Source organism: Cricetulus griseus (genome assembly GCF_003668045.3).
Source record: "Cricetulus griseus strain 17A/GY chromosome 1 unlocalized genomic scaffold, alternate assembly CriGri-PICRH-1.0 chr1_0, whole genome shotgun sequence".
NCBI lineage: Eukaryota > Metazoa > Chordata > Mammalia > Rodentia > Cricetidae > Cricetulus > Cricetulus griseus.
Window position 1 is genome coordinate 158,734,330 of NW_023276806.1, and position 23,645 is coordinate 158,757,974.

Genomic DNA, 23,645 nt, shown 5'->3' on the forward strand with positions numbered 1-23,645 from the left:
GTGTGTGTGTGTGTGTGTGTGTGTGTGTGTGTGTGTGTGTGTGTGTGTGTGTATGTTTAAATCCTCTACTATGGACACTTAGATATTTTTCTGGTTTTTCAATATTATAAAAAAAAAACAGTAAACACAAATCTTACAGATGTCTCTGAATATTTTCTAAGGTAAATTGGTAGAAATGGAATTAACGGGCCGGAAAGTATGAATAATTTAACTGTCAAATTGTCCTCTAGATATTTGCCTGGATCACTGATGATACTGCTATTAGCAATGAACCCATTCCATTAAGGAATGTGAGCCTCAGTAGAACTAAAAAGCACAGCTGGACAATGACATACTGTGTCTATGCAGCAAGGTGACAACAGTTATTTTTAATAGTGACATCTACAGGGTGGTGGCAGAGATGATGTAATATACACATGAAACTATCATATACAAGTGCAAAAGAAGAGGCAATATATTACCCAGCCAGGAAAACACTGAATAAATTATCAAGTAAATACTAATAATCTTTATTTTTACATACCAAGCATCCAAGATTTTAGGGAGGTTTATTTGAAGCAGATACAAGTCAAAGATTGTTTATAATGGTAGAAACTCCTTTAAGAAATTCTGTTGGCACCTAAGCTCAGACACAGCAATTGCCCAACATACAGAAGACCTTGATGGGATCCCCAGGACAGGGGTTGGATCAATCTTTATGGAAATTAAAATACTATCTTAGGAGCCATGTCCAACAGCCAGCATTTGCATTAGCATGCTAATTTCCCACATATAGGGTACAGGAAAGATCCCACTCAGGAACTGAGAAAATGCACAAACCACTGTATGACTTAGACCCACACCTGAGAGCACCAAGACACCACACCCACTGACCTGAACACTTACCATCTCTGACTGGTGAGAACATGTCACCTAAGCTATTTTCCCCAGTATCATCAAAGTTGGAGAAATCTTGACTTCTTCCACCATCTGCTTCCTTAGATAAAATATCTGTATTTATGCTTCGATGCAAGCCTTGGGAGAATTGGATACAAAGATGAGTGTTGTAACATGCATCTAAGTAGCTACCATAAGAAGCTAGCATGCAAAAATGAATGTTACCCACACTGTGGCAATTTTTTAACTGAGTACTAAGAAAGGCAGCGGAATATGTCAGTGAAGGATTTTTCCATATAAACAGCTCTTTTCTTCACAGGAATCACTTCAGTAGAAAGTTTCTAAAATCATCAATATGCTTTTGCTGCCCTCTTTAAAGTACACTGAATACAATATATGTCTCTTATGCTTATGACTGCCTACAAATGACTAAGACAAATCTACGAGGCAAACAGCATGACAACTAAGGTACAATGTGAATCAGCTAACATTTATTCTCCAACTTGCAGAAAGCAGACCTCTTATCCCCATATAAAGTCTTCTGTCACCAAGAGTGGGAGCTTAACTTGACTCTCAGCATTCTCAAACTAATGGACTTACTAACTCACTTTATTACTAGCCATAAGGAAAAAAGAGTATCAGACTCATAAAGAACAGTGCAGTAGGCAACAGTAAAGGGTTTGCTAGTAAGTACATGACTTTAGAGCTAAGGCTTTGTGGGAGAAACCATAGATTAAGAACCATCTTGCTTGTGATAGGAGTGTGAGTTTCTGAGAGATGCAGCAACTGGGTGAACTCCAGCTCCTGGACTGGCAGCACACTGCTATATATTTTTAAAAGGAGCTTGACGGCACCTTGGTCTCAAATGGAAACTGAAAAGCCTAAAATGAACACACACAAAAAAAGACAACTGAATTTTCAAAGCTGACCAAGCCCAGCTAAAGAAATCAACTTAAAAGAAAAAAGCAACTGCTAGAAAATCAGAGCAGCTGTAGCTCACAACACTGACAGGTGTTTAGAGCAGTGGTTTCAGCCAGACACAGAGGCACAGCTATAAACCAGCACTGGGAGGCTATGGAGTCCAGGTTAGCTTGGGCTACATAGTGAGAGGATGAAAGGGAAGAATGTGGGCAGGGAGGAGCTTACTTCCTTTTTTCTAGGTTTTTAACTTTTTGAATGAACATCCTAGCCTTTGAAACAGAACAGAGGGCTAATATCATAGAAAAATAGTACTGAAGCCTTAATTTTCACTTGTTAAAAACTGTTATTTCCTACTTAAACTGAGGACCAGCAACAAGTCTACAGAGGCTCTTTTCAATAACTAAGTTGGATAACTCTAGTAGAAAGAAGAATTTTTAAAACTTTAGACTAATTGTAGATAAACTTCAAAGTAAGTCATCATCATGGTCATGATTGTGACTACACTATCACCAATACTATGGTTTACCAAGTGTCTCATGTGCCAGTTACAGATTCACCACCAACATATTGTTTATTGAGTGTCTCATGTGCCAGGCACTTGGGATACATCTTCTTGGACTGCCATAACCATCCTAATCATTAAACATTATCTTAGTGTATAAAGGGAAACCAATGAGACTATAGAGGTCAGGGCAGCTCAGTCACAACAGTGCTTGCCCTGCATCAGTAGAGGCTAAAGATGATCGCCAGACCACACAAGAAAAGAATAGCAGGGTGCCTGCAGTCCAAGCAATAGGGAAGCTAGCTGGCCAGCAAGCTTGGCAAGGTCCAAAACACAGAGAAACTCTTGACTCCAAACATAAAGTGGACAGTATCTAAGGAATGTGGCACCTAAAGCTGTCACCAGGCTCCCATGTGCATAGGCATGTGCACACACAGACACAGACACAGACACAGACACACACACACACACAGACAAGTAGGCCAAACACAGCTGTGTCTGTGAGACAGAGTAAGAAAACATGACTAGGACAAAGTGCTGACTGTCAAATGGCAGGCTCGGGAACTTACCACTATGCCTAAAACTTCTCTGTAAGTGGACAGTTACTTCAAAATAAACAGAAATCTGTTTGCCAGGACAAAGCAAAGACTTGCTTTGCCAGACAATTTGAGACTCTGTTAAGGCTGTCACTAATGGGTAACCCACCAGATACAAGCCTTAATTTGCTAGTGAGTGTGGTCATCCTTAAAGAACAACTATTTGTTAACAACGACATTCTAGTTCACAGCTTATAAACTACCATTTTAATCTTTTAAAGTTATGAATAAGAATTGCAGAATCATTTATGAAAATCATAGCAAATTTTCATAATACAGCTAAGTCAGCATTTTAGGAAACATTATTCAGTTATATTTCAAAAATAATTTCTTCTAATGCAACAGCCACAGTGTTTGTCTCCAAGTTCTTAAACATGAACCTAGTTACTTTCCTGTATGTTGTGACTATTCTATGAGAGCAACATATACCCTTCACAGTAAACTGATAATGAAAATAGTTATCCCCACACTATCAAAATCAACACATTTGATTTTGTCAAAGCATTGGTTTTGCTGCTATTTAGAAATAGTAAATTCATACCGAGAAGCAAGGACCTGTCTTGCAAGGTAAAAAGCAGGGTATAGGCATCACTACTGAGTGTAAGGTGCTTTTTGAGAAGGCAGGCTGTGGTCCTAGTTTCTACTCTTGGTGCAGTAAAGCCTCTCCTACACCACAGCTTTCTCTGACAGGAAGGAGTCAACAGGGTTATCAGAAGAGATCATCTATACACTATAAACTCCCAATTAACAAACTACTAGTTTAATGTATGCCAGGCATTTCCAAATATCTATCCTATCTCCTGACTTCTCATTTTGTGATATGAAACATTAAGAACCATGAAGTCAAACCAGACAGACAGCTCTGGCGTTTCCACTCTGCTCATGACAGAATGAAAAACCAGCCAATCTGAGGAAGTGTAAAAGGGGATGACTTCTGAGTCAGCACTCCATACCTAAAATAATCTCACAACAGGAATTCAGCTAAAGAGAATAAGTGCTCCCAAGAGCTCTTTAACAAGGCAAAGTTAGTAGGTTTCATTTCTTTAAAGAATCTACAAGTCAGTTTTGCCTAAATAGTCAAGTGAATCCCAGGTTCTCATAATTACTAACATCTGGAGAAAAGAAAAAGCCCATAGAACACTCTGACATTAGCTAAGTTACCTGCTTTGTCCTGCACAGCAACAGCTCCTCTGCCCACAGCTGTCCTCACGGGCTGTGGGAGAACCGTGGCAATGGAAGGGGCACTTGCTCCTCTGACAGTTCCAGAATTCTGAGCAGCCCCACTGCCGCCACTCACAGAAATACTCCGTTTGCTCACTGATGTGGTCTTATTTGAGCAGCCTTTACTTAAACTTGACTGAATGGAACAGAACATTTAAAGGGTTGGGTTACTAATGTGTCATACTACACATTAATATTTTATAAATGTTCTGCTAAATTAAAAACTTAATTTTTCTTCTTATAAATCTGAAGCTTGCTGGAATATCTGAATTTTGCTCTGAACAAATATGCATTTTAGAATATTTTTGATGAAGGTTTACATAATAATTAAATATTAAATAAGTTTAAAATCAAGTCTCAGATGGCTATGTATAACATCACCATATAAAATATCTATAAATTAATACAATGCTGTGTTCAGTGGACAAGATATAATTTTCATTTTCTGAGCTAGGATTTTTAGTAAAACTGGAAATGTTGATAAGAGAATATCTCACCTTCATCAGAGATGTGGAGTACTGAAATGCTATACACTGTACAGATGTCTTGTGGGCACTGATGGTTTTCACTGGTGACTTCAGCATCCTTAAGTCATATTGATATATTTTCCCACGGGAAGATCCAATAGCCAAAGTGGCTCCATCAGGCATAAAATCTACTGCAGTCAGAGGAGTGTCAGCCACCAAAGTTTGCACTAGCCTTTTGAAAAGGAGAGGGATTTGCAAATGCATTAGTATATGTAGGCATATCAGCCTATATGGCACAACTATTTATCAAAAACACTTAGCCAGAAATTGTCAAACAATGTGTATCCCAAATAGTTGCTTAAAGCACTTTGGAGTCTGTCTCAGACACATGTAACCTGTAAAGAACTAAACATTCCACCCTACCTTTCCACTCACATCACAAAGGCACAGCCTACATTTTCCAGGTAGACCACCTACTTCCTGGAGTCAGTACTCTATGGCAGAGAGTGTGGCAAGTCCCTAGTGTCACTCCACAGACAGCCACCAGCCTCAGGGCTGAGCAGGCACCACATGTCCACTTAGTGGCCTGCTTGTCTCTGAGGGACTGCAACCTTTCACAGGAGCAGATGCCACTCTTCAGCTGTGCATCTCTTAACCAAAAGTCTAAAAGCAGCACAGTTCTTATGGCCAATGGAGACTGACTTGCTATTTACTGGTCTGTCTGGTACTAGACAAAGAGGAGAAAAAGGCTTTCTGAGCTCAGAGGCTGCCAGAAAGTAACTAAGTCACTGGCTCACTGGAGCAAGGCCCCATTCTGGTATCTCCTAATAGCAACCTCAGCATTCTACAAGATTTTCAAATACTGCTTATCGTTGAGGACAACTCTAGCAGCAATTTTTTGTTTTGTTTTTGTTTGTTTTTTAAATAAAATTCTAACGTAAGCACAGTTATCACAAACGAAGGGTTTGAATGGTTCAAAGATCATCTACCTAAGCAGGGCCAACATTTCTTAGGGACATCTGGTAATGTCTAAAAACTATCATACCTCAGCAAATGTCACAGTGCTTAGTGGGGAGAGACCAAGGACATTGCTGAAATATATTACAGTGCTCAGAGGGGCACCATTACTGAGAAACACCAGGCGAAAATACAATTAATTTAGAAACTCTGATACAGAAAATAAATTTTAAAACAAAACTGCTTTAAAAAATAAGTATGTTTAGTCATATTTTACAAAAGATTCTTAAGACTGATGAAATAAAGATATATAATGAAGATGTTTCTCTCTCTCTCTCTCTCTCTCTCTCTCTCTCTCTCTCTCTCTCTCTCTCTCTCTCTCTCCCCGTGGACTAAAAGTATCCTAAAACATTCATGCCATATCCATTATTCTTTTCTATATGACAAAATAAGAACTTCATATTAGATACATCAAATGTACAAAATACTAGATCTCCTTGATAGAAATTAGATGCCTGTGTAAGTCACAAATATGAGCATTCAGCAAGACAAGAGATTAATATCAAGTTCCAGGTCATCTTTAGCTAACGGGCAGGCATGAGGCCGGCCTTGGCTAGGTGAGACCCTAGCTCAGAACAAATACTCATGATATCACACTTACTTCTTACTTGAAGTGTCATAGAGGATGATTCTTTTATCCAGGCCTATGGTTACAAACAGCAGTTCATTGACAGGAGAGAAACAGATGCCTGAAGCTGGAGCCTTGTGCGTACTGTCAAAGCTGTGGTATGAACTCTGACTGTTCACATCCCAGAGCGTCACTACTCCATTATCCGAAACGCTGCCGAGGAGAGACTTCCTAAACAAGGAGTACTTCACGTGCCGGACAGGCTGTGATGTAAGGACATACTAATGTGACTGCCAACATTCAGAAACACCAGAAACATTACTGAATTCCACCAATCCTGTCTACACCAGGCTAGGTATTCTTTGATTTAAAGACAGACATATTTTAGCCACAAACCCCACCACGTTATTTAATGTGCTGTAAGATGATCCATTAGTTGAGTATCTGTCATGATTTTATTATCATGTAGAACACAGCTTTTTCAATCTCCTCCATTTCAGAGGAAAACTGTTACTATAACACATCCACATTGACTACATTGATTAACCAGGGTTAGAGCAATCACCATAAATACAGGGCATAGCCAGTCAAATCCCAAAAGAACACTGGGAGAGAATGAAAACAGCTTGCACTTGTTTCCTTTATACCCCTTGGATTCTGGGAAACATTGGTCTGTGTGGGGCCTGTGGAACTGAGAACCCAGCACAGAAGAAACACAGTAAGGCCTAAGTACAAACAAAGGAGGGATCAAAACTTCTAGACTGGGGCAGGCCTAACCTCCTCCTGGATATGCATCCTGAGGGCAGTGCTGGCCTTTCTCTAATCCCCACCATTAACACAAGCTTCCTTTCGAGTTCATCTGGTCTAGATGATTCAGGCTGAGTAAACAGGTCTTGGTTAAAATAAATTGAATTATGCCTACTTTTCCTAAAATACTGCTTCCAGATTTCTATTGGTAACTTAATTAACTGTGCTAACTTAAAATTAATTTTGCTTTAAAAACCTCATAATCTACTTAATTCTAAGAGTTTTTTCTCCAACAACAAAAATAAAGAAAGAAGTCTGACTAAAGAAACATATTACCAAACACTGACAGTAAGATAAATTACTGCTAATGCATTAAATGTGGTGCCTCACTTTCATATAGTTAAAATGTACAAAAAGAAAATGATTCACATAGTTTCCATTTTTGTTGAAGAAAAAAAGGACATCCAGATGAAGACAAAATCTTTCTTTTGGTCTATATGTGAGAAAGGAAAAAAAAAAAAAAAACCTGTAGTCTGATTGCTAGTTTTAGTTATTATATTTTTGTTTGGGAGTAAAGCTTCCTTCTGAAGTCCAGGTCTGACTGAACCTGGAATTGTCCTCTCCATAGATTATGAAGGATCTGACAAGCTTGGAGTGACTGCCTAGTATGCCATGCATTAGACCCTGAGAAATCCCAGCACTCCAGCAGTTATTACCACCAGAATTAAAGGTCAAGCTCACTTCAGCTATATAGTGAGTGAGTTGGAGGCCAGACTAAACTACAGGAGACCCTGTCTCAAAAACAACTGTTATTTTTAATTAGAAAAGAAAAAAAGTCTAAGAGAGAATGACCAAATGCCACAGCCATAAATAACTGCAGCTTTCTAAATTAAATTATTCAAAAGAGATACTGCAGTTTAAAATGTAGATTTTATGAGTTCAGTGAACATACAAACAGGATTGCTTATTTACCTCATGTGTAAACAATTTTCTTGTATAAATAAAATTGTTACAGGCAGTTTGGTGACGTAGTGTTTGGATTTACAGGTAAGAGCTGTCCTAATGTAGGTAATTTCAAGGCCACAGACCTCTGGTCCTAAGTAGGCATTCTGAGGTTGGCTCTATGAGGTAGTTACTTAGATCTAGGGATGAGAGAAGAGGGTACATACAGGTAAGCTCCAAGCTACAAGCACTCCAGCCCTAGTCTGACATGACCTTAGGAAGACAAGCTATTATCATCAGTTGTGTTCCTTTCAGACTCCCAAGCAGATTCTAGACCACTTCATTCCTCTCGGGGCTCCTAATTTTCTTTCTGCTCTGCCTCCTTTCTGCCTCAGCCTCTGAGTGCTGGACTTCCTAGAATGTTTGTACATTCATTTGGCAAACAACCAAAGTATAAATAAACAATAATTTCTTAAGTTTTCTATAGCACTTTTAAGAATTCATGAGGACATAGTCAAGATTTGAATGAAAGGTACAAATAGAAAAGTCAAAGAAGTAGTATTCTGTCAAAGGACATAGGGTTCATCATAATGTCAGCCGTGGCAGTGATCTGCCTAAACCATCCTAAAAATACTGTTACCCAGAATCTGCAGCAAATACACAGCTTGCTACTTTATGTAATGAAATTTTACAGATATTGATATGACCTGATTAAGTTATAACCTAAATTCTATATATTACTTCAAGTTTAGGTGACCTATTGGCAACATAGTAAGGGGGAAAGTTTAAAGATAACCATAAATATTTCTGATAAACCCAGCCTCATGTAGAGGCTTAGCCAAGATAAACCTCTGTGTTGTCAAGTAAACACTACTGTAATTAATGACCCTTCTGTACAGACCTAGGCACATGAATCACTGGCACTGCTGTGTCACAGTCTTTGACTTTCTTGCTAACTGTGCTATGCCCCATCAATTAATCAACTCTTATACATATTCTTTTATTGAAATAAGACTTTTTCTCATACAATATATTTTGATTGCTTTCCTTTCCCTCTCCTCCTCCCAGTTCCTCCTCCCCTCCCCTCCCCTCCCACCTGGATCTACCGTTCTGTCTCTCCTTAGAAAACAAACATCTAGGCTCTAAAACTACACAGAGAAACCCTGTCTCTAAAAACCAAAAAAAAAAAGAAAGAAAGAAAGAAAAGAAAAGAAAGAAAAAGATAAGAAAACAAGCACCTAAGGGTTACTATTTTAAAATAAAATAAAAACATATCAGAATAGCACAATGTAAACAAATAGAAGAAAAGAGCACAAGAAACAGACAAGCACTCCATTGCACATTTAGGAATCCCATTAAGACCATAAGTATTAGTCCTTTGCAGATTTTTTCCCAGAGACAATAAAACAATTATTTTTATATTTTACTATTTTTTTATCTTTGATTTTTTACATCAGATACTATCAATTTGATACCCCTGTCATTTGTTGGAGATATAAGGTTCAAAACTTCCTTTTTTAAAAAAATATTTTTTCTATTTTGTCATTTTTACGTAACACTTAATTGTTCAATGTTTAAACATTTTCTTGGTAAAGCACTTCCCGTGCTCCCTGCAAATTCTAAACAGCTGAACCCCAGCAGCACTGTTAACTTGCTTTCTGGGCGACCTCTTCAGATTGTGGGCTGTGGTTCAGCAACACGTTCATCAGCCTTGGACAGGACAGAGCCTAGAAACTCAAACACATGCAGCGCTTCTGATACTAACAGTAGAGTGCATGCTTAAATAAGGGCCATTGACCCAATGACGGCTTTTGCTTGTGTGGGGGGGAGGGGGAAGGGGGCAATATGGAAGCAGTTAAAGGCTCCCAACCATGTACTTGAATAAGCAGGCTGCTGCATGATGACTTATGGCTATCCACTGACTGAGGTGTTGCTGGGGACTGTGGACTCCCAGTTGGGTATTCATTCACCTTTCACCCTTGCAGCATCACCATGTACTTGCATGTAATGAGCCTGCATACCTTTCCTCTTGTTAATCTACTGTCAGTTCTTTCTGGCAGATTCAATTACTAACCTACAGAGAACAGGCAGTGAAGCTGTCTGCTGGGTTAATTTGTCCTTTGCAAACTCACTTCTTGTTTTCTTTCCCTTTGCCAGGTACCTACATTCTAAAGAAAAGATGCACCTAACTGATTAAGAAAGGAACAGGAGAAATATCACTCATTAGACCTCCTACTCACTTATCTTTATTTAGATTCACAGAACCCAGAACATCTGCTGCCTATCAGTACCATCACAATTCAAGTCACAGACATAGACACCATGGGATTAATGCTTGCTCTGGTGCCCACTCACTGTCTACGACTAAGTGAACCTGCTCCTAAATTTTACTGGAAAAAGTCAAAATTGGAAGAGATTTTCAGAACAATATAAAAATATAGTGCTTGTGATTATAAAACTTTGGAAATTATCTAAAGCAAAAGAATCTTTAGGTAAACAATATAATAAGTAATAAAATGCATATAATCACTCAAAATTACTTAGGAGGGTTAGTGTGACCCTGCCCAGGACACAGCACAGTGACAAAAGAAAGGCAGAAAGCAAATTTAGACAAAGAAAATGATTATGTAAGAAAGACAAAGCTATATATGGAAACACATAAGAATAATTTTCAAATAATTTCCATTAATGTTAGGAAGAGAAAAGCATAAGAAAAAAATCTCTGAAAATAGGTTCAAAGTAGCAATTTATTTTATGCTCATGTAGTTAGACTACTGAAGAACATAACACAGACACTAGGCAAGAACATAACAAATGATAAAGAAACACACAGATTATTAAGGACATGCTACCATGCCAAACTTTTCCCCAATATAAATTATACTGTTGTTCCTATAAACTTAAACATCACTAGTCTAGAAATAAAGCTCTGCAGTCAAATTTGTTTTAGTATAAACCCATGTAAAACATAAATTAAATTATAATTAAAAGTTTTCTGTATAACACTTCTTGGGGTCTCTACAACTGAACTATATTCCACCCCTAAACTTATTCTTTACAAAATAATTATAATTTTAAAGGTAACTAATAATTACTTGCAGCTACCATATCTCTGCACTCAAGGAGGCTTATTAATACTTACAAAATATATAAAATATAATATTCACTTAAGGAAAATAAGTGGGTTTAAAAATGTACTATGGCTCATTTTTAAATCTCAACTGCTTTACCTAAAATTCCTGTTTTAATCTAAGGCATCAATAATGTAGATCACATTTTTAACTGCTTGGGAAAAGGTAACATGGGTTAAACTCTGGCGGAGCCCAAGCTGCAGAATGTGCCCAGCACTGACATGCAATTACAGCTTCAGAAGCCGTCAGCCAGCAGCTCTGCAGAAGCAATGCAGTTCTTTTCCCTTGGAGAAAGACAGTGCTCCACATAAAACTAATAGCTTCAATTCAGCTCAGACATCTCAAAGTAAGATTCTAAATATATTCAGGCAATCTCATTTCTGATGAATTTTAGTCTGATGTAGATCCAGAGAGATGCCAAGGATTTGTCACTCCTCTCTAAGCCAATTTGGTGATCATTACACCCTCAAATCCTTGATTGTTTATAGAAACAAAAATAAAGTTTTCAGTTTAGTCATGGACATGTCCTGTGTCCTGTCTATGACTTTTTCTCAATAATCCAGACCCTAGGTACAATAAAATCAACCAACACCAAACTGAGCTGAACAACAGTATATTTGAATTTAAAAATGTCAACTTCTGACACACTTGAGAGCTTATAAACTGAATTATTTAAATGAATATTTAATATATTTGAAATCTCAAGTGAATTTTAATAAATCTTAAAAGAATGTTTTAATATATGCTAAAGCAGCAATTCTATGCTTCTAGTAATAATAGATTTACTGCAGTTAAATTGTAGGGAAAGAATCAATGTAAAAATGCCTTCAAATATTTCAATATTAAGTAAAACTTGAGTGTGCAGAATCATTACAATGACTTTTCTAAGAGATCTAGAACTGATCTTTACATATAAAGAAGTCAAGTTCTATTTTCTTGCCTATGAATTTTTTCTCTTAATGGTACAGCTTATTGAAAAACATGAGATAATACTGTGAGTATACACACACACACACACACACACACACACACACACACACACACACACACACACAGAGCCCTTTGTACCTGGCAGAGGCAAAAATGCACTCTAGTTTTTTTCTTTACCTTCTTACCACACCCCCCCAACCCTACTGAGTCTAGTTAGTGCTTCCTATCCACACACATGTTTAAGGTAGCCCACTTAAGTACAGGGAAACCTACAAGGGGTCTCCTTTCTGAAGAAAACAGCAGCCACTCACAACCTGAAGCTCTCTGCCTCTGGAGGTGTCAGAAAAATAGTCTTAAACACAAAATATGATTCCAGAGAACAAATTACAACTAGTAAATTAGCAGGGTTTGAAAGAAGCACACAAATTAAAGATGTTCAAACCAGGTTGAGGAGAAAAATCATAGAAGTGGTTTTAATGTCTTCATATGATTCATTAAACAGTCCCAATAGCAGCTAATGTTCATTGATCTCTTAGCCTAGTGTTGTCAAGTAAATACAAAGCCTACAGAAGCTACTGAAGAGATACAGGCTGCCCAAGGAGAAGGCAGCATGTCCAGGAAGAGCGCAGATTCTAATTGGTCTGACTGACACTGCAGATGAGTTTTATGTATCCCTATTTTCCTGAACTAGAAGATAAACTTAATTCGGTTTTCTGATAAAAATTAATCAACTAAAAATTTTTAAAAATTAAAATTGCAGCAATCTATCACCTAAGATTTTAAGAGTTTTTCTTTTCATGTGAGAAAGGGATATGAATAAAGATTCAGTCACTGTACACCTGAAGACATGTAGTGTTTTATCTGCCACTAGTTGTGGGTGGGGGGAGCTCTACAAGGTGGAGGGCTGGAGACAGTAGGACCCCTGAGCTTTGAAGAAGGAAAGGGGGAAATATGGAGTGGAGTGCCTTAACTGGGAAAGAAGGATAACGCAGAGGAAGGAGGAGGTGAGGGCTTAAATAACACTGAGGAGGTTTGAAAAAGTCATAGCAAGTCATATGATTATGTTTACCTAAAATCACATATATATGTGTATGCACACAGACCCCAAATGAAGTTATGCTACTTGAGGTGATAAAGCTTCCCCCAAGTAGTTCTCAACCTGCGGGTCACAACCCCTTTGGGAATGAACGACCCTTTCACAGGTGCTGCCCAAGACTATCAAAAACCACTATTTCCATTATGATTCATTTCAGTAGCATAATTGCAGTATGAACTAGCAATGAAAATAATGTCATGACTGGGGATCACCAAGAGGAACTGGATTAAAGGGCCACAGCATTAGGAATATTGAGAACAAATGGTCTAGACTATCTAACAAAAACCTCAGTACTAAGCACGAGAAACTTCCTTTTATGCATTTTGGTCAAAGAAGTTCAAAAGACCCCCAAAACAAAATAAGCTAGCACCACTCCCCTTGATTGCCTTCTACAACTTGAAGGTAAGGCTCTGTTGAAGACACTACATATTTTTATCATGGGGCTTGAGGAATCAAGCTGGTATTGACCTGAAAGGCTCTTCCCTGAAGTCTAACTCCCACAGTAGTGGAAGGCGCCATGTAAGCTGCCATGGGAGAAAAGTTACTAACAGTCCCTCCCAGCTGTAAAGCCCCTGAACTGCAATAACCACTGGCCAGGCAGGATACCACAACAGGGGATTAGACCAACAGCCATCTAATCCAGCTGAAGGCCTATTCAATAGGATAGAACTCATGCCTAATACTGTAAGCTTGGCTAAGAACCCATGGCTGGAGAGGTTACAGATACCAGAGAACCTACTACTGCCATTTTCTTAAACTAATATATCTTGCAACTGTATCCAGAAGCTTCAGATACTCCATCTTAAATAACCATTCACAACTTCCACCAAGCTAGGAAGTGAGCTGAGAGAAAATAAGGCTCCTATAGCAGCTGACCTCCAGTTATACATACTGTGTACGAGCATATATACTGTGTGTGAACTGAAAGCCCTGGAATCACACCTTCTCAACTGTAACTGAGAAAAACATACTAACCAGTAGCAATGCCTACATGAAGAGAATGCAATGTAACTCAGTGACCACTGGGTGTGAAACAGTAAATAGTGACAAGTCCCTATGTTGGCAATAAGATGCTAGCAAAATACAGAAAGCAGAAGTATGAGAATATATAGGGCCATATCTAGTTTGCATGTAGAGAGCCAGGCTAAAGTTTATGAATATGCTATGTCCCTATACAAAACACAACAGAAAAAAATCACATTACTCTGGTTCCTTGTAAAGATATAAATTTGACCAAGGTATGATTGTTTACAGTGGTTCCACAGTAAGGCTTAGGCTTTATATTATCAAAATCCAAATAAAGAGAAAACAGTGATAAAACATAGTTTCTTTTTACAAGATTAATATTCTAAAGAACCTATCTGTGAAAACTAAACCCATTAAGTCTCATCCATAAATCCTGGAAAACACTGTTATTCCTAAAGGGTTCTGTTGTTCAGCAATTCTAATTCTCACACTGATTTTGTTTAAAAAAAAAAAAAAAAAACACCCAGGAGTTTAAATGACACCAAAAACAGAGCTTAGTGTTGCCCAAGGTACCCAGTCTCCTGACAACACTGTACTTACTGGCCTCCTGCTCTGTTCTCACTCCTTCTATCAAATCCATGCTCCTTCCTCATTGCTTCTGTCATTTCCTCCATATGAAACACTCTTTTCCAAGAGTTCTAGACCAGCCTCTAAAATGCTCAGTAATTTCTAAATATGTTCGTACAGTCACACCTTTATTGTTTGTGTCTTCCAAGTAAGATACAAAGCTGGGCAATGGCTAAAGACAAAGACGTAAGCTGTGGTCACCACTATAAATAACGTATACATGTAGAGAGCTAACTCTAATAAATCAGCATGCAGCAACTGGAGAAGGTCTGTCACTATTCTAAACCACTTGCCTCACTCACAACTTGTGTATACAGCTCCCTTATTCCTTATACACAAGGACCGAAAGGTACTAATTGCCTGTCCAATTAAGTATCCTTTAAATTTTCCTTAAATAGCACATATTATTAAAATAATAATTTAAAAAAAAAAAAACCTTTTTCCAACAGCAAAGATCTCTTGCCGTTTGTCTAATACTAGCTGTGGCCAAAGTGATGAGAATAAAAAGCCTGGTACCTGGAGTTCATACCAATACCTACCTCACTCCTCTTAAATACAACATATCCAACTAAAAGATCTACCTTACTGGAAACAAGTCTAGAAACTGTCGAAGATTGTTAGCCAATGAATAGACTTATTAAGATATTTCTCATTCTTTTAAGAAAAAAAAATTAAATTATTTTTTGATCAAGGAAAATACCTAATTGATTAATTTTTTGTTCCCCTACAGATTTCTGTGCCAACCTGAAATGTATGAGTAAGCTTTGACTCTTTTAACTACCACATGCTTTTAAAATGCACTAAACTATCTAAATACAATAATGCCGTATTTACAGAACAGTATGAATGTGTATATCTGTCTTTATGGTCAATAGTTTGAATTATACAATACTTCTGTAACAGAAATGTTATAGAAAGATTAAAATCCTAGTTTTAGGACTGTATTATTAGAAAATAGTTGCATTTTGTTAAAAATACAGTTATAGTATAGGTCAAATATTTGTCTATAAGTAAATTCATACAAACACTCTAGAATGTATTAGCTTACTTTATTTTTTTCAATCACTACCATTAAAAATTAGCTATACATTTTCAAACAAGCTAAATAAAAATTTTAAATGTCAAATAATTTAAACTTATTTTCTTATGTAAAGCAATTCAAAATATAATTTATTAACTTCATTTTGAAAAAGAAAAAAAAAAAAAAAAAAAACATACTGTACCTGATTACTTCCATGGCCAAAAGGTGTACCAGATGTATTAGTGGTTACGCTGTGCAAAATAATCTCACCACTGAGAGACCCAGAAGCAATGTAGCAATCATTCCAATTGTATGCCACACAAGTTACTTCACCTTTATGATCCTGAAAGAAACAAATACAAGAACAGCAGCCATTAACCCCCATATTGTGATGAACAGAAAAGAGCACAGCTGTCAATCAATAGCTGTGCTAACATTTTCTTTCCAAAACAACGCTACTGAGATGATTAGGACCACACAACCAACATGGAGTCTCCACAGAAGACAGTTTTCAGAACCATATTACGTGTCCACGGACTCTGAAACATTCTAGAAGGATAACTTAATGTTCACCTTAGAGAATTGACTTCCATTGAAAGATAACATTTATTTCAAGTTAAATGTTTGTTCTTCAGCAATAATGTTCAACTAGAAAACACTGAAACATTAGCACCAACATGACAGAACAAATGCTAAACAGTGGCATCAAGGAATCAAAGGGATAAAAAAGGTTATCACTGTCAGATGAACTGATTTGAGAGACATAAAATTAAATCCAACCTTAAAGTGGGGAGGGGCAGTCCACACTTGTAATCCCAGCACTAAGACTAGCTTGTACTGCACAGAGTTCTAGGCTAGCCTGAGCTATATAGCAAGGTATTATTATCTCAAATGACCAACAAGCAAATAAACAAAAGAAGAGGCAAGTTATGGGGAAAGGAAGGAAGCCAGACCTAACAAAGTAGGAGAAAAGCAAAGAAACATCTGAGACATCAGAGAGCAACTGCTCCCACTGGCTAAGCACCTTCTCTGCTAGGGTTTCACACACTAAACAGTCAATCTTTAAAAATTCTAGGGGCATTGTCATTTTCCCCACTGTGAAGCTGACAAAGAACCAGGTCTTTAACATCTGACTCAGCTTCTCCATCTACACATGGGAATAATGCTTGCTGCTTTGTAGTTACTGAAATAAACAACAGCTTGCATATTAAGGAACTCGACAAAAGCTAACTATTTCACCAGCAGCAACTCTTCAATTACATGTCTTTCTCTACAGCTGAGTTTAAAGAGCCTTCACTTTAAGTGAAGTGTAGCTAAATATCTAGCTACACTTAAAACAATAACCTTTAAAATTAACTCAATGATGCTAAGATATACAGCATTTACTACAAAATAGTCTGGAGATGGGATGATGAGAGAATGGGTAAAACATTACTGCCACATGGTAACAGGTAAAGGAAGTTCTTCTCTGTGTATGCATGGAGTATGGATACACAGCTATTTATAATTTTCATATTGACTCTTTTTAAATAACTCAAAAATAATTTTGTAGTTCCCCTTCTAAATATTAAAAAAGGCAAAAAGAAGAGTTAAGAAAGTCTTAACCATAGCCCTTCCTGAGATGAACTACCTAAGGGAACACCAATTTTAAATAGTTAATTATTTTAAGAACTATTTCATTACCAAATTTGAAAATATACAAGCAAAAATAACATCAATAGTAGCAGCCATCAACACTCCAGAACTAAGAGACTGAATGCTCAACTCTGGTTACTGAACTCCAGAACCACACACACTTTTCCAAAACTCTTAAAACAAAACAACACTACACTCAGAAAAAGAAAAACCCAAGGAAGTAGTTCATTCAAAATAGGAGAAATACATCAATACCTGAAAAATATATATTATAAGGAAAAGGCAACAGGCAACAGATCAACACTTTTTATGAAGAAGTTTCAGCTAGACAGCACCTGTATTTTCCCCAACAAGTCTCCTTTCAATTATAAAGCACTTCATCCTAAGGGCAAAGTTTGGTAACCATTCCAAACAGAGTGTGAGCTGGTCATTCTATAAATATTTGAAATATATTCGCTTACCTTAAGAGACCGATGAACTCGTTTTGATTTTAAATCCCAAATATTAACAGTGTTATTTAGGCCTCCACTTGCCAGATACATTGATGTGTGATTTAAATCGACACATGTCTGCTTTTGCTATTTAAACAAACAAACAAACAAACAAAATTAGCCTAACAGGGCCCAGAGATGATACAGTCTCACCCAACACAATAAGCAGAACAATGAAATTTCGGAATTACAAGCAAAAAGATGCTGATACTCGAAACTAAAAATTTTGCCTCCCATCATCATTCATAAAGATACAACAGCTTATTCATCTTGAGATGTCAAGAAAACTCAAAGACTGGTGGCATTCTCTACTGAAGGATGGTGTGAGAGGAAGCCTAAGAACCAGCAGTTGGCTTCCCATCAAGGTGCACTCACTATCTTCTCTTGCTTAGATCTGCTCTAGGATCTCTATACAACATCTTAAAACTAATCTTTGCTCACAAAATGCTAAACATAAGAATTTTAAATGTTTTCTAAGCTGGGCAGTGGTGTGCACGCCTTTAATCCCATCACTCTGGAGACACAAGCACGCACATCTTTGAGTTCAAGGCCAGCCTGGTCTACATGGTGCATCGAGAGCTACACAGAGAAACTCTGCCTTGAACATCCAAATAGATAAATAGATAGATAGATACATAAATAAATAATGGGGATCTAGCTTAGATGAGCAGATGGGGATCTACAGATGAGCAAGGTTTTTAAACAGGTCAAGACACATTCCCCAAGTCTCCTAGCAACTCTCACTCGAAGGAATCTTAAGTATCTCAGCAAACCCAGACCTCAGGGGCTAGTGGAGTGAGTGGCTCAGTAGCTGAGCATTTTCTGAGCCACGGTGAGGTTCTGGGAAATCTACCACCAAATATAAATGCATGTAGAAACACAAACAAAATAAACTGGTCTTACATCTTTCCTCAGCTCAGCCCAGGCATAAACTATCAAGGTGAAGGTGCTTAAAAGCCCTCAATTCCTTGTCACCCTGGTCCAATCCATCAAAAAAAATCTATAAACTCCAATCCTACAATAAATTCCACACACCTCCCTTCATCCAAAACTATTACTAGCACTAACCCAAACTTTGCCCAAACATAGCAGCAGCCTCCTAGGCTAGTTTTCCTGTTTCCATCCCTGCTTCCCAAAAGCCCATGCCCCAATAAATACAGTGGACAAAAATTTAAAAGAAAAATTTAAAAAGCCAAACCGAGCTGGGTATAAAGATTTTTAGTTACTCATTCTAGAAGAAACTCCAAACCCATCAACCTGCTGTCAGAGCTGTATTTGTCTGGGCCATCAAATACAAAAACAAAAACAAAAAAGGGGGAAATAAAGTCCAAAGAAAAGCCTTCATGACTTCCAAACAGCAAGCTGTGCAAGCATAGGCAAATCACCTCACATTTTAGAAATGAGTTCTACATCAGCTGTTCTGAGAGGCAGGCATCCCCAGAACAGTCTATGCTCCAAAGACTCTTACAGATGGTCCCTTTCCACACCCCTACTGGATACTGACCAACAGTATCAATTGACACACATAAAAAAGAGCAAGACATACACCACATCAGTGTTCTATCTCTGAAGGGATCAATAAGATTTACTTTAGAATCTACTTGCATTGCAAATCAGTTTTCTAATAACCATTAAAATAACTTTTAAAAGAAACAGATAAGAATGGTGTCCACCAAAAACTGATATATTGGTATGCCAGCTGTCACAGTATAATTATTATAAAGCTATCAAGACAAAATCTATACTTCAAACATGAATACTTGTTAATAGAAGGAAGACCTTCTTATGTTAATGTATTATTAATGCATCTAATGAACTTAAATGATAGAAATTTTATGGTATCATAGGAATCCTGTACCCATAAGACAAAAAAAATAAACATATAAGTTTTTAAATCTTAAATTTCAAAGTTATTTTATAGCTCACTAAAGCCATTATATATAGTTAATACCAATCTGTCCACTTCAAAGAGAAAACACATAAAATTAAAAACAAAAACAAGAAGTTAAATTTCATTCTAAAATAATTTATAATATATAGAAAAGGCCTGAGAACTTGAGTTGCATGTGAGTTAACAGAGCCAAGACACCACCAAAATAATGACCAGATATACTGCAAAAAATTCCTAATAAAGGATATGCAATCACTGTTTGCAAAAGCTTTTATAACTACAATACATTCAAAATTATAACTCTAACTAATTTGTCTACCTGCTTCATAATGTAGTATCTTAAATGGGGCGGGCTAAAACTACACAAATACATGGAGTATTTACCAAGTCCTCAGAATGATTCATATTTGTATACTTCATCTGTTAAAGTATTAAAACAGAAAATAGAATTTGAAGTATAAAAGTACAAAGTATACTTTAAGTGGGAGGAGGAGAGCATGGTAGTATTCCAAACACTAAGGCAGCAAAGGCAGGTGGATCTCTACCACTTCAAGGACTACACAGACAGACCCTGCCTTAAATAAACAAATTAATAAACAGAACCAAAGGGCAGAGGTGCTTAAGCCTGATTTTAAAACGAAATTCATGAAGAGCATCCAGTTGTGATGGTTAGAGGGACTGATTTGACTTCGACATTAAATTCAACAGTAGCTTGTTGGCCACTTCTGAAAGGGCCCAGAGACCCCAAGATTGCTGTAACTCCTCTATCTGAAGAGTGCAGTCTGCCCACTGACCAGGGGCATTCTCCTCTTCAACCATACTTAGCCCCACTTGCGTCCGACTCCCATTCTATCCTTAGACATTCTCTCTATCTAAGGTTCCTCACCTGGGCTGCAAGTAAGGTTTAAGCTAAAAAGAAAAACAGGGAGGAAGCAGCAGCAGCGAGAAGAGAACAAGCCACACCTTTTTATTTGGGTGTTATTCTCTTTGAAGAATAGCTTTGGTGTGAATGGAAATGAAGAAACCAGTGTTAGCCTGAATGAACTGAAGAAACAAAAGGATATTCACTGTGTGATATGGGGCCAGGATTCATTGGAAAGCTCATCTGTTCCAGGTGCTTAAGGAAAGCCCGGCAGACCGGAGTCCTAAGTGGTCAGCCTCTAAAGTGGAAGGATGCCTTCAGAACTAGTCTTTTGTTTACCATCCTGAACCCAGACAGCAGGACAGTTACATCGTGAGGGTTCATATGGTCAAGTCACCTAAGTCACACAGCAGCAAGAGAGGAAGCTGAAGACTGGGCCTTCAACTGCTCTACTAGGACTCAATATATATTATCTCAGCTAATAGTCTTTCAATAGTATATACACTCCACCTGTTATTGCAGTATTCAGAGTTCAGGAGATAATGTTTTTAAACACAAGAACCAGGACAAATAAGTCACTGTCACTTAAGCAAAAATGAGATTTTAAATGATTTAAAAAGAAAACTTACCCCTTCAGCAAGCTCCAAAAGTGGAACGGGTTTACATTTGCAACTTGACACCACTATTTTGTCACCACTGGAAGATGCTGTCACAAGGAAGTTATCTAAATGAAGAGTTAGGAAGTATCAAACAGTCCATGGGCACCCACAGCATCTAACTATGGTCACAGAGCACAGTCATGTAAGGCAACACCAAGACACAGATGCAAATACAGCTGATCCACAGCTTTCAAAATGCTAATTACTAATTCTCTTTTTCAGGACAGCAGGGAGAACCATCCCTTCTGGCTATGCTATCATTTGAAAGTTACTTAGCCCTTATGAAACCTTACTCCCTTCCCAGGGTGGGCCAGGTCTAATTTTATCCTTTCAGAAGTGAGAACATGATAAAAGCAGCACACACAAATAATAACCAGCTTTGTCATTACAAAATCTGTTCAGGGGACTTCTTTCTTAACCCAGTGCTCAGTATGAACTTTAGTGAGACAGCTAGTGTCCACACCACACTCCCACATCTCCCAACAGAAAAATGAAGACTGCTGTTTCCTTGGGACTAGAATCACCGTCATAGATGCTTCAACTGCAAATATTAAGAATGAGTATTATAGAGTACAGTAAACACAAATGAGTGTGGTTAAATAGAAACTGCTTATGTTATGTTAATCTTAAATTTTTAATTATCTTACTCTATAAATTATACATGAGTAATAAATAAGTAAACACAAAACAATGTATTTTAAACCAAAATGATTAAATGATTTAATGAAGGATAGTCTGATTTTTCAAAGTCATAGCACAGTAACATAGCTGAATGCTCTACACACACACACACACACACACACACACACACACACACACACACACATATCACATTCTAGGTATGGAGGTCAGAAGACACTCAAGGAAGTCATTCTCTCCTTCCACCAACTGAACTCAGTGAATTCAGCTCATTTGGTTGAGCAAGAAGCATCCTCACCGCCCCCTGAACCATCTTGCTATCTCCAGAATACAGGAATTTTAAACTTTCCACTTTCAGGAAGCAAAGTCTATGAATGGAAGCAATGGAAATATCTAGATAATCCTTACTGTATTATTGTGGACAGAAATTCAGATATTTTGTAAATAGATCATGGGTTGGGACAAATTTTTTGTTGTTGTTTTGAGACTCAAATGTAGCCTAGAATGACCTTGAGAATGTAATCCTCCTGCCTCCACCTCCCAAATGCTAAGATCACAGGCATGAACCACCATGCCTGATTTAATGTGATGCTTACAATCAAACCCAGGGTTTCATTCTAGCAACTGAGCTACAAGCTCAGCAAAGTTCATCTATTCTGAACTCCACTGGACTCAAGGACAGAGGGTCACCTTCTACCACAAGAATGAAGTCTCCACTGGAGTAAAGGATAAAGTGTCAACTTCTACCCTAAGAATGAAGTGTCTACTGGAGTCAAGGATGGAGTGTCACCTTCTACCCCAAGAATAAAGTCTTCAGGTAACAGGTAAGCTGTCATCAACATGAACTGCTCATCATAAAAACACAGAGTCTAAGTTTCTCTGGTTTGTGGATTATCAAAGGAATCAGCACAGTGCCGAAATCCACAGAGCTAGTCACCCATGCCCTTCCCTTCAAACTCAACTACAGGCTTGCTTTTACATTCCAAACATGTCTGAAATGAACAGTTCCTGGTAAGTGTTAAGTGGAAGTTCCCCTACCAATTACAGAGCAATCTGCATACATCATTTCTGGGAGAAATACAATATTTTTTACCAACATAGTGCCACAGTGAAAAGCCATTGACTTCTTTGCTTACCACATTTCATCCCTTAGGACAGAGAAAGAACCACAGGAAGAGGGGAAACTAGTTTCTAAGTTTTTCTTGTAGTTTTAGATAAGCCTGTTCTACGACCTTACGTGGTGGAACCCTAAGTTTGCTGAGTCTAGAACCATGGTCTTCAGTAACAAAGGGCATGAAAGAGCCACAGCTTCATTAGGAGTACAACATGAAGCTCTCTGCACAGAAACAGGATCAGCTTCTGAAAGTCACACAGCACTCCCTCACTGCCACTCAGCCATTAATGTTAGCTCCTGGTAACATTGCCTGTTATGAAGCTACACAGAAAAAAAAAAAAACAAAAAACAAAAAACAAAAAAAAAAACCTATTACGAATTGTTTCTTTTCTTAAACAGTCCCAGAAAAACAATGAAACTATAAACACAATTAAAAACTAAAAATAGAGAGGAGCAATTTCATACACTTGTCACTTTCCTTAAAATAGTTTCCACAAGACAGGCTGGAGAGTCCTTCACATAAGTTTGATTAATAGAGTATCAAAGTAATTGGTTTCACTGCTCCAACAAAAAAATCAAGGGATGATCAAGAGGGAAATTTAATTCAATAAGAAAAGTTGTCATTTGTTATGTATGTGCAAGAACAGGCATTTGAGATTAAAAAATCCTAATACATTTGTTCATAAATCAGTCATATTTTAAAGCTTTGTCAGTTTTCCTTTCATC

The 23,645-nt window shown here is 37.6% G+C and overlaps 1 protein-coding gene across 2 annotated transcripts in view; it reads right to left on the reverse strand.

Moving 5' to 3' along the window:
- Positions 1-23,645, reverse strand: part of Nedd1 (NEDD1 gamma-tubulin ring complex targeting factor) — a 41,718-nt gene that overhangs the window by 14,010 nt on the left and 4,063 nt on the right. For both annotated transcript variants that reach the window (XM_027392626.2, XM_027392627.2), the window contains exons 3-9: positions 21,137-21,231; positions 17,725-17,841; positions 15,831-15,971; positions 6,202-6,431; positions 4,614-4,815; positions 4,057-4,252; positions 886-1,014 (exon numbers count right to left, since the gene is read on the reverse strand). In XM_027392626.2, coding sequence (XP_027248427.1) covers positions 886-1,014; positions 4,057-4,252; positions 4,614-4,815; positions 6,202-6,431; positions 15,831-15,971; positions 17,725-17,841; positions 21,137-21,231 — 1,110 coding nt within the window. The remainder of the gene's footprint in view (positions 1-885; positions 1,015-4,056; positions 4,253-4,613; positions 4,816-6,201; positions 6,432-15,830; positions 15,972-17,724; positions 17,842-21,136; positions 21,232-23,645) is intronic.